The sequence below is a fragment of the Rhodamnia argentea genome, chromosome 6 (genome assembly GCF_020921035.1).
Source record: "Rhodamnia argentea isolate NSW1041297 chromosome 6, ASM2092103v1, whole genome shotgun sequence".
Taxonomy (NCBI): Eukaryota; Viridiplantae; Streptophyta; class Magnoliopsida; order Myrtales; family Myrtaceae; genus Rhodamnia; species Rhodamnia argentea.
The window spans coordinates 18,398,241-18,416,438 of record NC_063155.1 but is presented as its reverse complement, the minus strand read 5'-3'; the positions used below and the strand labels follow the sequence as shown (position 1 = coordinate 18,416,438).

The 18,198-nt window shown below is 41.4% G+C and overlaps 2 protein-coding genes across 2 annotated transcripts in view; one reads left to right on the top strand and one right to left on the bottom strand.

The window, feature by feature from the left end:
- Window positions 1-18,198, top strand: part of LOC115751677 (protein BONZAI 3-like) — a 1,030,407-nt gene that overhangs the window by 973,930 nt on the left and 38,279 nt on the right. The window lies entirely within an intron of this gene.
- LOC115733457 (rRNA 2'-O-methyltransferase fibrillarin-like) lies at window positions 6,393-6,749 on the bottom strand. The gene has a single exon (XM_030664113.2). The coding sequence runs from the start codon at window positions 6,747-6,749 to the stop codon at window positions 6,393-6,395; it is 357 nt and encodes a 118-aa protein (XP_030519973.2).

Here is an 18,198-nt window from a genome sequence, read left to right as displayed (position 1 = left end):
AATCTTCGCCACGTGATCTTGCTAAATTTCCTGATTAGCGGATCGAGACCACCTGGTCTCACCAATTTTTCTCCAATTAAAGATCGAGACCACTCAAGGTAATATAATAACAGAGTCCACATCATAACACCTCAGGCTAAAATATGGTCTTATAAAAATACGAACCCCGCGTCATAACGCTTCAGGGTAAAATTCCACATTTCCTCTCAAATAGTCCTCATAAAGACTATATAACAACAATAATTCCTCGATCGCTCATCCGATACCACACGATCACTTAAATCCTTCCGAACGATCAATCTTCGCCACGTAATCTTGCTAAATTTCCTGATTAGCGGATCGAGACCACCTGGTCTCACCAATTTTTCTCCAATTAAAGATCGAGACCACACAAGCTTTCTAATTTTTCCTCAACTGCCCAATTGAGACCACTCGATTAAATTGTACTGTACAAATACTCGATTAGGACCACGTGATTTACTTACGTTGAATAAATAATAAATTGGGACCACCTGATTAAATCGCACTCAAGCCATCGACCAATCGGGCCACACGATTAATTTTTGTCACCACAAAAATTAATCTACGCCACACAATCCTAATAATGCTAACGTAGCAATTAATAATTACCGTCCGATCGAAATTCCACTAACGTATATTTCATACATACCATACAATTAAACTATAGCAACGTGGCAATTAATCTGGGCCGTACGATTAAAATATCCCCACATGCAATAAATCTCCACCACTCAATTAATCTACACTAACTAGGAATTAATCTCGGCCGTCCGATCAATCTTCCTAAGCAAGATTCAATATAAGCCGTTAGATTAAAGCATGAAAGGCAAAATTAAATCCTAGTCATCCATTAACAATCATGCATATTCACTATTCATGCAAGAACACATCTTTTTCTCTCTCCTCCCCCTCTTCATTTTCGGCCAACACCATGAACTAGCACAAATCCAACTAATTTTTCACCAAATCTTCTCAACCTAATGTCCATTAGTAACCTAGATACCTAATCTAAGGTTAGGAACCAACAAACCACAAATCTAGCAAATTTTTCCAGCGAGAAGTCGAGAGAAGTTTTGATCCCAACCGGCGGCTCCGGCGACTCCCCTTGATCGGCTAAAACCCACAAAGATCCGGCTGTTCCGAGTAGCTCACGGCGGTAGTTGTGCTCCGGCGGTTCAAGGCGACACCGGTGGAAGCTTGGAAAATTTTCGGTGAGAGAGAGGGAGCAATGGTGAGTTCGGCCAAGGGCTAGAGAGAGAGAGTAGTGAGAGAAACTCTTGGGATTTTTATGAAGAAGAAGGTCAAAATATTGATTAATAAGAGTTATGATATTTTTAGGGTCTTTAAAGTCAAGAAGGGAAAAAAGGTAATTTCTCCCACAAAGACTAGTCAAAATTTTGGCCACTAGGGGTATTGACCGAAATGCCCTTGAGCCAAAGTGGAAAATTGGATATTTTCCAAGGGCAAATGGGTCTTTTTCCCATTTCCAATCCAAATTTTATTTTTCCCGAACCCTTTGGGGCGAACAAAGAAGAAATTGTACACTAGATGAGGAAACGTCCAAAATTTAATTATTGAAACCCCCGAAGGTCCGACGTCAAATTACGAAGCTCGATTCGCGATTAATCTCAATAAATTGAAATTTCAGCGTATCTCAAATAAACGGACGGCTTTTAGGAGTTACGAGTATCGACCCGTGATTAATATCACGTTTAAGAATTTCTCGAGCCATGGCGACTTTGGTTGTCATTCAATTGCGAGGGTCAATCACTAGTCCCGACAGACACAATCGTTAGAAAATAATTTAGGGACGTTCGGAATCCATACGAGGTCAAACAGAATCACCCGTGATCCGAGCGTAGGGTATTATCCAAATCGTTCCTTAATCATTCTAGGATCGACCTATATTGGGTCAAAATATTCCCTCGACAATTTTCATGGCCAAAGAGTCAGTCCAGGATCAAGTTCTTAAGTTCACGTACTTGATTTTCCTAGGCAGCTATTCCCATTTGGTTAATCTGCTCAAGATGGATCAATTCTGAGTGAGATTCGAGTGAAATACATCAATGAGACATTTCATTCATCCAAAGTTTCAAAAATGAGTCGGAATACGGGATGTCACAATTAGCATCTTACACCTCTCATTACATCATTTTATTGCAAACGAAAAAGAGTATATAAATAACAATAACTATTCATGGGCACAGACTCAAACTATTAATGAAAAATGTGGGCTTAAATTGTAAAAGCCCTTTAGTGTCCAAGGGTCGCCGTCCCCTTGAGACTCCCGGCGAGGTAGCTCTCCCGAACCCACATGCTTGCTTAGCGTTGGAGAGTATGAACCACACCCCAACAGCTTTCCCATACTTTTCTCTCGATCATCAAGAAAACTCTGTTTAATCTTTTACTTTATGTGGCCAGCATATCGCTTAGAAATTTTAACGAAAGGACTAACTTGAGTGATATGTATACTACATAAAAGGGGTGTGCATGGTCCGGGCTAGTCCGGTCCTAGTATGGAACCGGGGACCATATAGGTAGTTCTAGTCCCCAAATTTTCGGGACTAGGGACGTGAGACCGCTAACTAGCCCCTTATAGAAATCTAACCCTTTGATATAAACTAATAATTTTCTATTTCAACCATCTAACCTAATAAACCATATATATGACCATCGTACAACCATCACACGAGTACTTATAATCCTAAAATAATGAGAAAAGACTAAATTAGGATGGAGACGAGGAGAGGAAGCGGCGAGAGGAGCGACGAGTTGACGGCGCCGGTGGTCGTGATAGGTCTCGTCAGTGGCTACGAGACACAAGAAGAGCGATGATATCGATGACCGACAAGTGGGATCACAAGAGGAGCGAGCAGAGAGGCAAAGGCAAGAGGAGCGAGCGCCAAGCAGAACCGTGTTACGAAGGCGAGACGCAAGCATTGAGTGAGAAGAGAAAAGTGAGTGTCGAGCGGAAGATGGGTAAATTAGGTTAAATAGTTATTCAAAAATTTCTAATTTCTTTTTCATATCGTATATATTTTGAGCGGTCAGATCCAATCCCATCCACCATGGAACTAGGAATTGGATCACCCAATCACCGGTCCTCTTTATTGGGATCGAGAATCAGAATGCCCCCTCAAGGACCGGACCAACCCAGCTAATCCAGTCTGATGCGGGTCCGGTCTGGTCTAGTCTAGTTTGCTCACCCCTGCCACATTAGATAAAAAAAGAAGTATATGGCCTCTATTGAACAAATCCAAAAAATAAGGGCATTGCCCTTTAGCTATAAACTTTTCACGCGAGTTTTCTCCAAAGAGTTTTCCGCCTTTCTGTTCTTCTCCCACTGGAGCGAATGTTCAAAGACGTTCCGACTCCGGAATTGAACGTAACCCGTTCTTCGTACAAACTAACCAAGAAAATAATCTGCCCAAACTTCTTGGCACAAAAGGGAAAAGATGGACAATTTATCAGCTCGCAGGTCCACCAACTCACCGAGCTCTTCTCTGCACTTGCTTGAGGGAAGCAGCTATAAGCACTCCAAGTTTGTCTCTGAGCACTGAGCTCTTAATTTGACGGAAGAAGCTTGGATGACCTCTGATCCTTGATGTATATGTCACGGACCATAAAATATGCTTACAATTGACCATCAGATGTGTTCGGATTTGACACACAATTATAACAAAATAAAGCGTAAAATCAAAAAAGAGAAATCGAGATACGAGATATTTTGATTCATCCTTATACTGGTGTTACGTCCAGTAGATGATTCTATTATAATTAGCACTTCGCACCTCTCGTTACATCACTTAATTACAAGCGAAAAAAAGTATATATAGAAAGAATTATTCATGAAAAATTACAGGCTTAAATCGTAAAAGTTTCATGGTGTCCAGGGTGCACTATCCCTTGAGACCCTAGCCAGGGCGGATCCCTTAGACCCACGTGCTTTCCTGTCTCGGGGGAGTATAAATCATACCCCAACAACATCAGTAGTTTTCAATCAAAATTAATCAGAAGGATTAAATTGGCAAAATATTTAGAACTACATTCTTAAATTTTCAGAATGTTTATGGTTAAATTTATCAAATTAAAAGATTTAAGATTGAATTGATACAAGTGTGATAAGTCTAGGATTTTTTTAAACAATGAGTTGCTGCTAATATGAACCAACGCAAAATGTAAACCTCACGCTCCCACGGATTGCTTAGCTCTTCCCTATCAATTCCGTCAACTTATTAAAAGATGCATGCACCGGCTCGTGACACACGCGTCGAGCATCAGAGGTCATCCAAGCTTCTTCTAAGACATTTCCACAAAATTTCGTACGCAGCACGACTTTTAGCAGAATTTCTCAATCAATCCATCATTTCACCCATAAAAATTTGACAGTAAAGGAGATGGTCACGTGGCTGATGCAAAAGTTAGGCAGTATTTTATTTCTTGAAAAATTAATAATTTAAAAAATATTTTTTAATAAATAATTACTTATAATTTAAAAAATTAAATAATTTTTTTCATCGTCTACGAAAATAGTTAGATATAAATTATTTTTTATTATGAGAATCTTTTTTATTGACTAATATTTCTAAATGATATAAACAATTATATTTCGAAAAATATTTTTTAAATTATTTATTTTTTCACGAAATAAACGCACTCTTAATTTCAGGATGAACAACTTGACTTTAACGTGAGAATCGATTGTTTTTTACTTTTTTGTTTTTGGGGCCAAAGACCCAAGTGTTGATTAACACGTCTATTAGCAAAAGACCAATTACCCCTGAAGTCTTCGGGGGAGTTTGGCAATCTAGAGGAATGGACAGATTTGCTAGTCTTCGACAAAAGGCTGTGGTCAAAGAAAGTAAATTTGACTACGGACACCTTGCAAAAGTTGCCAAGCAAAGGAGATGATAATTTCCACTATCCACGCCTTGACTCTGACATAAAGTATCAATCATTTCATTTGAGTGGGGGCATGGAGGGGCCCCAGGTTGCCCATCTTTATCCTTTTATTACATATGATACCATTGGTATGTACGGTGCTTGTCAATATTTTATGTGATAAATATAACATTAATTGAAATAGTCGGACATCGATCTTACCCATCAACTTATTAAAAGACGCATGTGTCATGGACCGGCCCGTGACACACGTGTCAAGAGTCAGACGTCATCCAAGCTTCTTTCAAGATATTCTTATAGAATCTTAAACATAGCACGGCTCCTTCTTTAGCAGAAATTCTCAATCAATTCGAATTTCGAAGCATGATTATTCAATAACTTGCGAAATTTGCCTGTAAAGAATAGCATCATGCAAAAGTTAATTGCCAGTATGAATAACTTCACTCTCACATGAACTCCGATTCTTTTTCGGCGAAAGACCCAACTGTTAATCAAAACATCTTTTAGCAAAAGGTCGGTTGTCCTTGAAGTCTTGCCACTAAAGGAGACGTTTACTTGGCTCTTAAAAGAATTAGCATCATTTAAAATTTAATTTCCACAATGAACACCTTGACTCTAACATGAGAATCGATTCATTTTTGGCCGAAGACCTAAGTATGAATGGATCTTTGCGCTATAAACATTACATCTTTTAAATAGGCGAAAGTTTTAGATCTTACATATTTCCTAGTACTTTATAATTATTGAAGATAAGTCCAATCACTTTACAAATGGAGAGAATAAACTTTAAATTAAGAAATTACAGTAAGCTTCTGAATTTTTTTTAAGGGGTTTAGTGTTATACTTCGTCGTCCCCATATTGTTTTTTTATCAATGTGATATCTAAACTATATGCTTTTTTTTTTTAACTCAAAAGTTTTTTTTTTAAACTCAAATTGGCCCTTCAGTTAAAATAGTGAAACACAAATGCTTTCGTGGCTATCGTAAACAAATAAATTAAAGGTGAAATGGAGTATTTTTGGTTGATTGGGCTAAAATTATTAGAAAATTAAAAAAAATCGCAAACACTAAGGTTGTACGTGATAACCATTATATTTTTCTATTTTCGAGAACATGTTTAGAACAAAGATTCAGTTGATAAGACAATTTCATTTTTCTATTTTTGGAATAAATTTTTAGCCATGTAATGTGTTTAGAACAGAAACGAAAATAAAAACTCTTCTCATTATTCACTGTCTCTCTTTTGCTCGTGTTCTCCCTCGACACCTCCGCCACCCATGCCTCCTCCCCCGCCACCTCCTCCAACACCACCACCACGACCACCTCCCACACCTCTTCCACTACCGTCACCGTCCATGTTGCCGTCGCCGCCCAAGTCACCACCTCCTTTGACGCTTCCTCCCCCACCGAGTACTCCAACACTACCACAAACCCTACCTCCACCACCGCCGCCTCTTCTAACATGACCACTACACACCTCCTCCACCACCGCCACCATCACAGCTTAAGTCACCACCTCCTCTGACATCTTTACTACCCACGCCTCTTGCACCCCAACCACCGGCCAAGTCACTACCTCCTTCGACACCTTCACCTCCCACGCCTCCTCCATTGGCACCACCGGCCAAGTCGCGAGCTCCTCCGATACCTCCACTACCCATGCCTCCATCGCCACCACAGGCCAAGTCACAACATCCTTCGACACCTCTACTACCCATGCCTCCTATGCCTCCACCTCCACCACCATCCAAGTCACTACCTCCTCTGACACCTTCACCACCCACGGCTCCTCCACCACCACCACCACCGCCACCGCCGCCGACCATAACCTCCTCCCATACCACCACTACCTACACCTCCACCAGCACCACCACTACCCAAGTCATCACCCCCTAAAACACCAATAAAATAGAAATTTAATGATGTTATCAAACGAATTTTTATTCCAGGAGCATAAATTTTGTGTTGTTATTAAACGTGTTTCTTTGCTCATGAATTCGTCCAGAAAATAGAGCTAGAAAAATCTATTTCTGACCAGACAGGAACAAAATGGTTATCTTTGCGCCCTAATTGAGAGAGAGAGTGTGTGTGGAGGAAGCTACCGAAAGCTTAGTTATTATCATTAACCGTGGCTAGGTCTATTAGGTGCTAATCTAGGTATCTATGTATCTCTTTGTTTTTGGTTGAAAGATTTTATGGGATCACGATCAACTACTCTAAAAGATTAAGCTTTTAGAGTAGTTGGATGTGGTCCCATAAAATCTTTCATGGTATCAATGCATGGACATATTCAATGGGGAGGCAAATAGGGGCCTCGAAAGATTTGAACTCAAGACCTTCCGCTCCGATACCATGAAAGATTTTATGAGACCACAGTTGTTGACGCCTAAATTTTGACTAATCTATTTTTTGCATAAAAATTAGAACTAATTTTAGTTCTAAATAAAAATCATCTCACATATTTATTTTTAGCGTATATTGCATTGGCATATAATTGGGCAAGCAGAACACTTAATTTTGTGGGATGGAAAAATACACCGAGAAGATTTGAAACTTCGGGGACTGTATTGCAAATACTTAAAACTTTAGGGACCGTATTGCAAATACTTGAAACTTCGGGGACTGCATTGCAAATACCAAAAGAAGATGGAGAAAGGAAGATGGTGAAGAGAAGATAATGAAAGGAAGATGGTGAAGAGAAGATAAAGAAGAGAAGATAATGAAAGGAAGATGGTGAAGGGAAGATGAAGAAGAGAAGATGAATATGAAGAAGGGAAGATGAAAATGGAAGGTGAAGAAATGAAGATGAAGAAGAGAAGATGAAAATGGAAGGTGAAGAAGTGAAGATGAAGAATGAAGGATGGAGAACTTTGCCTATAAAAGAAGAGAGCTCTTGAGAAGAGTTTTAGAGGGGGGAGTAGAAGAGAATGTAGAGAGCTCTTGAGAAGAGTTTTAGAGGGGGGAAGTGGAAGAGAATTGAGAGAGTTTTGAGAGAGTTTTTAAGAGGAATTTTTAGAGAGGAAAAAGAGAGTTCTTGAGAAAAATCAGAAGAGAAAATTCGAGAGTGAAGAAAAGACTTTTAGTCGAGCATCATCTTCGACGAGTCCCGACACATATTTCGCCTCTCGCCACCCAACAACGCCATTGCTTGCCATTTTCGACGACAGCCGCGTTCTTCCAACCTCCGAGATCTTGAAGGGAACTATAACGTGTATGTGAGTAAAATTTTGTGTAATAGAAGGTAATTTTTTCCATCTCGATCTACAAAAATGTAATCGTTTGGTTTGAACATTTGTTTGTTTATTTTAGACATGCCACGTGTTCCAAATTTTAGCATTATTACATGTTAATTTATTTCTGTAAATACTCGTGCTTGGCTGCGTTTTCTTTCTTTCTAAATCATCCATGGTGTATATCGCACAAAGTTCAATGTTTTACATTCTCATAAAAAAGAAGATAAAAAACCAAAAAATTGCATCTTTGAATTTCAAGTAAAATCCATCAAAATTGCCAAATCAAATATTTTTCATGAAAATGGTACCGAAAGGGCGTTAGAGAAATCTGACGTAACCAAATCCCCGAATTCAAAATCTCCGGTTCGCGGAAATAAGATAGTTTTCTCCCGCTATTTTATTTAGGTTTCTAATCAACCTACCGAAAATGGTTAGTGGCGACTCCAAATTCAAATCACATTGCATGTTAATTATTTGAACCTTAAGTTGCGATTTGGGTCGCAACAGCTTGGCGACTCATTTGGGGACCCAAAGAGGACTTAGGCCAAATAATTTCATGAAAAAGAAATCACTTGATTTGGTAAACTTTGGTTGAATTCTCATTCTTAGGTGTTAAATGTTTTTGCAAATTGGGAGTTATAAGGGGAGGAGTGATCGGCTAACCCTTTGTTTTGCGGGCTTGGTGAATTGGAATTGTGATTTAACTTTTGAATCATTGAAGCGGTGTTTGCCTTTAATTGTTGTGCATGATTTATCGTATTTGCACTACATCGCACACAACCCGTGACCGGACCCGGGTCACACTAATAGTTTTAAGATGGTATTTAGATGGTTCTTTAACCTTGGTGGTAAGGTTTCGCTAAAGGTTATCCCATCTGGATCCCGAAAATTTTTCCAAAAAAATGGCTCAAGGGTCGTTCTCATATACGTGAGGCTACGATGCATGAGAATTGCCTTTGTCGACCGAACCAAGCGGAAGTGATTGGACCCGACTAGTCATGACTATTGTACGCGAGGTTGCGACTAGTCATGATGACTGTGCGCGAGGCTGCGACATGTCGTTTCGTTCATCATTTCACTTTGCAAAAGCCTTTTGGATAGATAGAATAAGATTTAAACTCACGATTCATGCGCATGTCTTTGTGATTGACATTTTCTTCGTATGAGAGGTAATTTCTTGTCTCTTGTACCATGTTATCTCATTTTTATTTTGGGCCGGTCCATGGTTTAGGTTGATTGTTTAGAAGTTTCATTGTCTTATTTCCAATTTCGCACTTTGCTTCCGTAGCTTTTACAATTTCATCAGCTGTCCTCAATTCTGATTTAGCTTATTCCTGTTGTGCGATTTTTACTAAATTCTACGATCGAGCTTTGAGTAAGTGCCAAACATAAAAGTTGTAGACCTATGTTTCAACTAATATCTTACAAAATTTCAGAATTAAATTCATGATTTAAGATGGCCCTTCGTTTTTTCAACAACATGCGGTTATAACAGTTTTCTGAACATGATTTTTTTGGAAAAACACATTAAACTGATTTGATCCGCGCATTTCTAGTCCGATTGGCCAACATAAACGTTGTTCATCATCTTCTCAACTACAAGCTCGTAAAATTTGGACATGTTTTGATCAACGTACGAATTAATACGAATTTTTTCATAAAAGCGGACAAACTGAAAATTACATGTTTCAATCCTTTGGTCATAATCACTTTGTTCATTTGAGTCTAGAGGAATGCCATGGGCCGGCTCGCTATTCTTGCTCCCTGTACTAATTTTGAGTTTGTTACTATGTACAGGTAATTTATCACGGATCCTCCACATATTACTCGATCGATCGCAAAGAGGATGGCCGACATTAACGCCACTATCGGTGCTGCCCTGGACGAGAAACTTAACTCATTGACCGAGCGCTTTGAAGGGATGATGTCCCGAAAGATGGAGGAAATGATGGCCGCCTTCACCACCAAACTGCAATCATCCACCTCCAGCCCGCCGCTAATCATTCCCGCTCGAATTCCTCCTGCGGATAACTCCGGTAAAGCCCCGGAAGCTGCTCCCTATCGGATAATGCCGCTAGAAGATGTGATCATCACAGGCATGAACTCGAGCACGCCACCCGTAGTCCCAATCCCCCAAGCCAGCCCTGTGGCCCCCGGGTTGAATGGTGATACGGCCAAGCGATTGGCCCAAATGGAACAGAGGATCCGAGAGGTTGAGGGGACTCACAACATACCCCAGATTGACCTATCTATCTTTTCAAAGGTCACGAGTGCGAGAGAAGTTCAAGATACCCGACTTCGAGAAGTATGATGGGACTTCCAACCCGGTTCAGCATGTCCGGAGTTGTCACAAATGTCAGATTCATGGTGGCAAGATTAATGTCCCTCCGAACGAGTTGCATCGATTATCCGAACCATGGCCGTTTTCTATATGGGGCATTGATGTTATCGGCCCTATCAATCCTAAAGCATCCAATGGGCATCGATTCATCCTGGTAGCAATTGACTATTTCTCTAAATGGATCGAAGCCGCATCTTATTTAGCGGTTACGGCACGAAATATCGTGAAATTTATCCGTCGAGATATCATCGCTCGATATGGTTCACTCGAAGCCATAATCACCGACAATGGCTCAAACTTAAACAACAAGCTAATTGACGAATTGTTTAAGGAATTCAAGATCAAGCATCCGAACTCTTCCCCATATCGTCCTCGGATGAATGGAGCAAGAGAAGCCGCCAATAAGAACATCAAGAAAATCTTAGCGAAGACGGCTGAAAATTATCGCGATTAGCATGAGAGGTTGCCATTTGCACTTATGGCGTATCGGACCTCGATCCGGACATCTACCGGGGCAACCCCGTATTCTCTTGTATATGGAATGGAGGCTGTTCTACCAGTTGAAGTGGAAATTCCTTCCTTACGTATACTGTCTCAAGCTATGCTGACGGAAGCTGAATGGATCCAGTAGAAGGCGAGCCAATTGAATCCGATTGATTAAAAGAGACTTAAGGCTATATGTCATGGCCGGTGTCATCAGCAGAGGGTTGCTAATTCATTCGACAAAAAAGTTCGGCCTCGATATTTTCGGATCAATGACCTGGTCTTGAGAAAATTATTGCCAATAGTCCCACTCCCATAAGGGAAGTTTGCTCCAAACTATGGTGGTCCATATATAGTAAAGAAGGTGCTCCCTGGTGGTGCTTTGATTCTAGCCGAGATGGATGGTCGTCTCTTTACCAATCGATCAATTCCGATCTTGTAAAAAATATTATACTTGATTTACTCTCGTGTTGTCATAATCAAGTTATAATATTAAGACAGATTCACGAGTTGTTCACATTTGGGTATTCGTTTGTTTCTTCACTATTAATCTTTGCTGAGAGATTATTTCAAATGGGGGGTCTCTCCGGCCCAATTGAATCGACCATCGGGAGCGTGAGATTTACATATCCACAAAGTAAAGGGGTTATCTTGCAAAAAATATGATGACCAAGATAAAATCTGTCAAGATATAGAAGATGGAATAATGCGAAAGCAAAATGCGAATGAGCAAAAACTTGCATCCATTTCATTCAGCGGAAAACCTTACAAACGGATCATCGGGGTGGGAACGTAAAGCCAAACCGAGCCCTAATGAGCATCACAAAGGAGTGCAACCGACTCTCCATACGGTTGATACTCCGCCTACACCGATCGCTCCGAGAATCAAGATCCGCCAGCTTAAAGAGGAGGAGCTCACATTTCTCTTTAAGCTTGGCCACCCTGTCCTCGTGATACTCGGCAGCAGATTCCAAGTCATGGATCAGCATTCTCCCGCGGGCTATATCCAGGGTCAGATCGTCCAGCCTTTCTTCCAGCCATGTGCATTGGAATTTCAAAACAATATTGAGCGGATCGCGCTCAAAGATAGTCCGGGACATGGCCAAACGTTCCACCAAATTCCCCCTCTCACGAATCAACAACGAGACTTGTTCATTACCATAGTCAAGGGCCTTCTTATGATTGTCGGCTACAAGACCGGCCAACACCAAGTCGTCCGACCGATCCCGATAGCGAGCTCTCACAAGATGAGCCAAGGTAACATCTTGATGAGCAAGATGGTAAGCCTCCAGGAAGTTAGTGAAGAGAGTAGGAAAGATCATGTATTCCTCTTCTAACTTGGTGCCTTCAATAGAAGCAGTGTCCATATCCGTAAACATAAGACGGATTTCAGCTTCGGTCTCCGGGTGGTTGGCTCTATAAGAGTAGCCCTGGCCTAGGAGATTGTAAAGTTTCTCCCATTTGGCCAAAACTTCGGCCGAGAAGACGTGTGCGGGGAGGGAGGCCATTGTTGTTGAAGCAACCGAAAAAGAATGGATGCGAAAGAGTGCTTAGAAGGTTGGAGATAAAGATATGAAAGCGATAATCGTCTCGGCATTAAATCCTAATTTAAAGGGCAGAAAAAGTCATAGCAATAATTGCAGTGGGGGCCGAGTTAATTATCCGGGTAAAGCTACGGACGTTTCGTCCGTGAATCACGGATCTACCATCTCAAGCCTCACAAATCCGGAAAAGTTGCGAAACGACTTAAAGGTCCCGCCATAATTGAAAAATTAAGAGAGAGACAAGTCTACACTGCGAGAAAAGATTTGAGGGTCCCACCATGTCAAAAGGAAAGGAAGAGGACAGAGCGGGAAACACGAAATCTTGGGAGAAGCGCCGGCTTGGTGGTTTTCATCCACGTTAAAAGGGAGGCTTTGGAACATACCCGATTACTCACAAGAAAAAAAAAGAGTAGAAGATAGTAAGAGGTATTCCAATCCAACATGTTTAGAGGCAACCAGCACTTATTGGAGGCAACCAACCCGGATGTCCCGGAGAGCGAACTGACGAGAGGCATTGAAGATTTCGAGGTCGAACCCAATGCTGAAGCCATAAAATCCAACCCCCTCGGCGATGAAGTTCAAGATCTCGATAACAAGAACAACAATAGCAGCAAAGAGCCGTAGTCAACCCCGAAAACATCAAATCAAAGTGCTCGAAGATGCCTTCAAGGAGTGCCCTTACGTGAACGGGAAACGAAAAAATGAATTGAGCCGGAAGCTAGGAATGGAGCCCTTGAAGGTCAAGCTTTGGTTTCAAAACAAGCGGGCCCGATTGAAGGTTCAAAGTGAAAGTCATGAACTTGCGTTTCTGAGGGATGAAAACAAAAAGCTTCGAGCAGAGAACAAGAGGTATAGGGATGCTCTTAACACCGCTGTTTGCCATGTTTGTAGCAGCCCCATAACCTTTGGTGACATGTTCCTTGATGAGCCACATCCGAGCATTGAAAATGCTCATTTGTCAATTCATCCCCCGGAGCAGGTTCTCACACAATCAGATTTCGTTGGGGATGCATCCCGGAAAGTCGGTTTTGCGGAGGCAAAACCGATGCCCTTCGAGGGAAGAGACATGCATCACTACAATTGGAGTTTCCCTGGTGTCACAATCAGCCAATTCAACGCCGATGGAACTCCGAATCAGTAGCCTACATGAAGCTTGAGGTTTTGATTATGGGCTTTCAAAATATCACTCTTTTGAGCATTACTAGCTAGTCCTCTCGAATCCTCAAGAGAAGTAGAGACATGCGTGAATGAATGTACTGTTTGTTACAAAGTCCCCATGTGAGATATTCTTCTTTTTACGCCTAGAGTTAATCAAGGGGCAAAGAACAGTACTATCCGCGAATATAATCATGCTTAAATGCGTGAATTCCTTGTCAGATTTGACCGAACGCGGAAAGAAAAAGCATTAAAAGCCTTCACATAGGGAAAAAGCGAAAAGATTTGAGGAGGGAAATAACTGCCTCATTCGTAGAGGGAACCGAAAAAATCTGAGGAGGGAAATAACTGCCTCGTTCATAGAGAAAGCGAAAAGATTTGGGGGCTCCTACATATCGAAAAAGAAAAAGATGACAGATTGAGTGAGAAGTAAGAGTTATTACGAAATGGATCCAAGGCACTAAGACCGGAAAGGAGAGAAAAAGCTGTCATCTTTCGTAGAAAAAGCGAGAACCTATATGCGAGACTAACGGATCGGAAAAGTTTATAAAGTCTCCATACACCTAATGACCACCAGAACTCGTCACGAAAGACCACCATCACTTTGTGATTTTCGGGCAAATTATTTTGCAAGTCCGAGAACATCTAAAGCTCGGTCTCTAGTCGAAACAGCCATTTTCGGTCTACATATGGAAGGTTTTAAAAGAAAAACACGTTCATTCCAAGCGGAAGTATGGGAACCTTCCTATCCCGAGGATCTCGAGTCATGGCCATTGATGGCAACCCCGTTTCCCTCTCAATCCTCGTTGCTATGCTTTGAGAAGTTGCATGTACGGGGTTTTTGCTTATGCGAAGGCAACGGATGCCTTAGAAGTGCTGAGGCGGTACAAAGAGGAGTTTGACATCGTCGTCACAGCCGTGGTAGGGATCGATATGGACGGTTTCAGTCTCTTAAAGACCATTGATTCCGAGTTAGACATACAGGTCATCGTAGTATCAGCAAGTAATGATCGCCAGTTCATAACGAGGGTCACATTGCATGGTGCTCGAGACGTCCTACGAAGCCGGTCCCGCATTCAAGTGCTCCAAAACATTTGGCAGCATGTTGTAAGGAAGCAATTACTCGAACAAAAAAACTACGACCAAGCTGATGACAACGAATTTGTCCAAAAGAAAAGGCCCCTTTGGTCCGCCAAGCTTCATTCTATATTCATTGAGGCGGTTCGACAGCTAGGAATCAATTCGGCACGACCAATGGCTGTACACAGAATAATGAATATAGACGGACTCACCATGCAAAGTGTCACGAATCACCTTCAAAGGGTTAGAGATAAGCTGAGGAAGCACGATACAGGTTGGGACCAAGGTAACCGAACCAAAGTTGATTGGAAGATCAATACCGGGAAAACCTACCGAGCAAAAGGTACCCGGCCACTTCCCAATCAAGAATACATGCCATACCAACCTTCCGCTGATGGTTCTAGCAGCAGACCAGTTGATCATCCCTACAAGTTTCCGAGCAACGGCGGAAGCTCAAGTTCAAGGAGTCAGATCGCTCACGGTGAAAACAAAGTGGGAAATGCGTCGCGTGTTAGCAAGTAACACCGCCCACTCGAGTATCAATTGCTCGAAAAATCAGAAGATTACTTTGATGATGAACTCACCACTTTGATTAGCCGGTTCGGAGCTGAAGGACCTCCCGAGTTGTGATCCGAAGCAAGTGATTATGGATCCTTAAACAACGACCGTTGGTGTATGATCCAATACAAAATCAGTCGATCATTGGAATGGCCAAGAAAAGAGGTGGAACCAATCTTGCATGAATACTCCTTTAATTCCATGTATAGTTCCCCTGCGTGGGATATTTTTTTACTTTCTAGCTGTCTAGAATTTGCCTAGAGTTAAAGGGCGAATTTTCTCCTCCCTTATCAAATGCGTGAATTCCTTATTAAGCTAGGCCTGTAGCAAATCAATTTGTGGACGACGCCCCTGAACGCCCGTAAAGAGAGATTCCGAATAGCCTTACTTGGGAGAATACTAGTAAAAGGCCAAGCGGGCTCAAAGATGGGTAACTCCGTATCGTCCCAATTGGCTCTCGGTCATTTCAAACTCTACATTATGCTTATTTTATTCTCGACGGGGGATTGCCAACTGTTTTGAGAACAATATAGCAAAAAGCGAACCAACCGTGGACGCCAACATCACCACAGCCTAGTGGTTGAGGGAATGACAGTGGTCCGAGGCGTCCCGAGTTCGATCTCGGGATTTGGCATCAATGTACAAAGACTAATAAAAAAAATTTTTTTGCTTGGCGATCCGATCACGGTTGAAGTTTTGGCCTAGATGGTTACAAAACTGGAGGGATAACATCCCGGACATACAATCCGATCCAGATGAGCCGATCTTTTCAATTCAAAGTTCGCAAGAAATGCATACAAGGGTAAAGCGGTATCGTTTCAAATTTTTTAGAATACGAGGACATACACCGACGCTTTCCCTTTTGATTTTTACAGGGGTCACCGCCTGTCTAAATAGAAAGGTATCCATCCTCCCCGAAAAATTAATGAAATGAGAAGTTCCTGGAGCCTTTAACAATCTCATGTCTCGAACCAGATAATGAAGTTTTGCAACTCATTTGCATGAGCAGGGGCAACTCCCAATCCACGCCCCTAAGAAGTTTCTTATGTGCTTGCGAATTCTGTCCACCAAGATAAAAAGTTGCTGCATTTTATATGCTCAAGAACACTCATACATTTCATAGTTTGCGGATGACTGTTCCTCATGTTTAATTTACCAACTCTGAATAAGGAACATGAACTACATAAGATACATCGAATATATGGAATGGGGCAGGGCGGGATGATGAAAGGCAATCATTTCCCAAACACGTCCCATTTTTTCAGGAGAATTGAACGGTGGCTAAGTTCCGCATTTCACAAGGTAAAAAGTTTTCTCGCAAAAGGTACGATAGCCGAAATGACAGAGGCATTCAGTTCTCTATCTCAAACACTACGGGTGATCCATTGATTACCCCTTTTGAGCGGTGGTTTCATTTCTTTACCTCTGTCAAGAACCACCCCACATCGGGGTCCAGACGAGTTAATTCTAGCAGCAACACGAGGTAAATGGTTAGAAATTTTCTTGCTCGGACTAACATTAATCTTCGGGTGTTTCTTTGCATTTATACTCGAATTTTAATTCAAGTGCCTTAGGATGATGAAGAGCATTCACTTCTCTATCCTATACACTTCATTCTTTGCATAGCCCACTTGAGTCCGCAAATTCATTTCTTAAACCCCTGTTGGTGATCATTTGCTCATTCCAAAGATGAAGATAGCATTTTCCCAAGGATTAGAATTGGAGATGGTCGGGTCAACGGAGAATTCCCAAATGATCATTATGCTTGTTGTAATTCCTGGTTCAAAATCATGGGATTGTAAAAAAAAAAAAAAAAAAAAAGAGGCAAACTCAGCTTAAAGGAGAAGGGCCGCTCTCGAAAAAAAAAAAGCAAAATAAAAAGATGTTGAAGAGCTCTCAAAGAAAAAGGAAAAGAAATCTCTTCTCGAAAAAAAGAAGAAAAAAAGAAAAATGAGAGTCGGGAGTAAGAAAAGCAAAGGCCGATCTCATATGAAAATTTCAAGCATAGGAAAAGCAAAGTGCCTACCAAAAGTAAGGCCAATGCACATTCATTTGTAAAGTACTTCTGAATTTTGAATGTACATTTTTGCATGTTAAGTTGTAAATTCCATGTACATGTTTGCATTGTGTCTCTTGCAAATCCTCGACAGACACTTGTTGTGAAGAAGACTCCCCAAGAAGTCGGTTTGCAAAGTGCAATTTTCAGTAGAAAACTACCATCCCTCATTCAATGATGGTATTCTTTCTGAAGACATTTCCAGAAGACCAAGATCGGTGACTAGACGGCGATGATCACCAACGTCAAGCCCCTTCTCATTTAATTTCTGAGCCAAATTGAGCCTTTTCGTTCCTCGGTCCCCAATCCTAGCCTACGTTATAACCCTCCAAAGTCTCTTCCGATTAGGACACTTGAGTTAACGTAGAGTTAAATGATTTTAAGCATCACTCAAAGAAGTTCGAGCAAGATTATTTCTCTCTCATTTTTGCAGGATTCTTGACTTGTAAATCCGGAGCAGATGATGAAGAAATTCATTTCAGCAGCCTTGACTCAATTAGAGTCCCCTTTGTAAACCTTTGACCTAGCCCTCATTACGGTCCTAATCAAGACCTCCCGGATCGGCTCGGTCGTATCAATTGCGAGATTACTTGGATCCTTATCGAATGCGATGATGGAAAGATTGAGTGATTTCTCTTGAATCCTCGCATACAGGATAAATAGCTTTTCTCGAGAGTGAGAGAAAGCCCTTTCGGACCGAAGTCCCCCCATTCAGCTCACATTCGAGGTATTCGTAATGTGAGAACCTCCCCGAACAGAATTGGTGATGCAAACTTGATAGAATGGTTATGCATGAACCATAGTATGAGTGATTGCATTATACTC

Bases quoted from the DNA above. Each gene is read 5' to 3' on its own strand.
- LOC115733457 (XM_030664113.2), bottom strand. From the start codon at position 6,749: ATGGTCGGCGGCGGTGGCGGTGGTGGTGGTGGTGGAGGAGCCGTGGGT.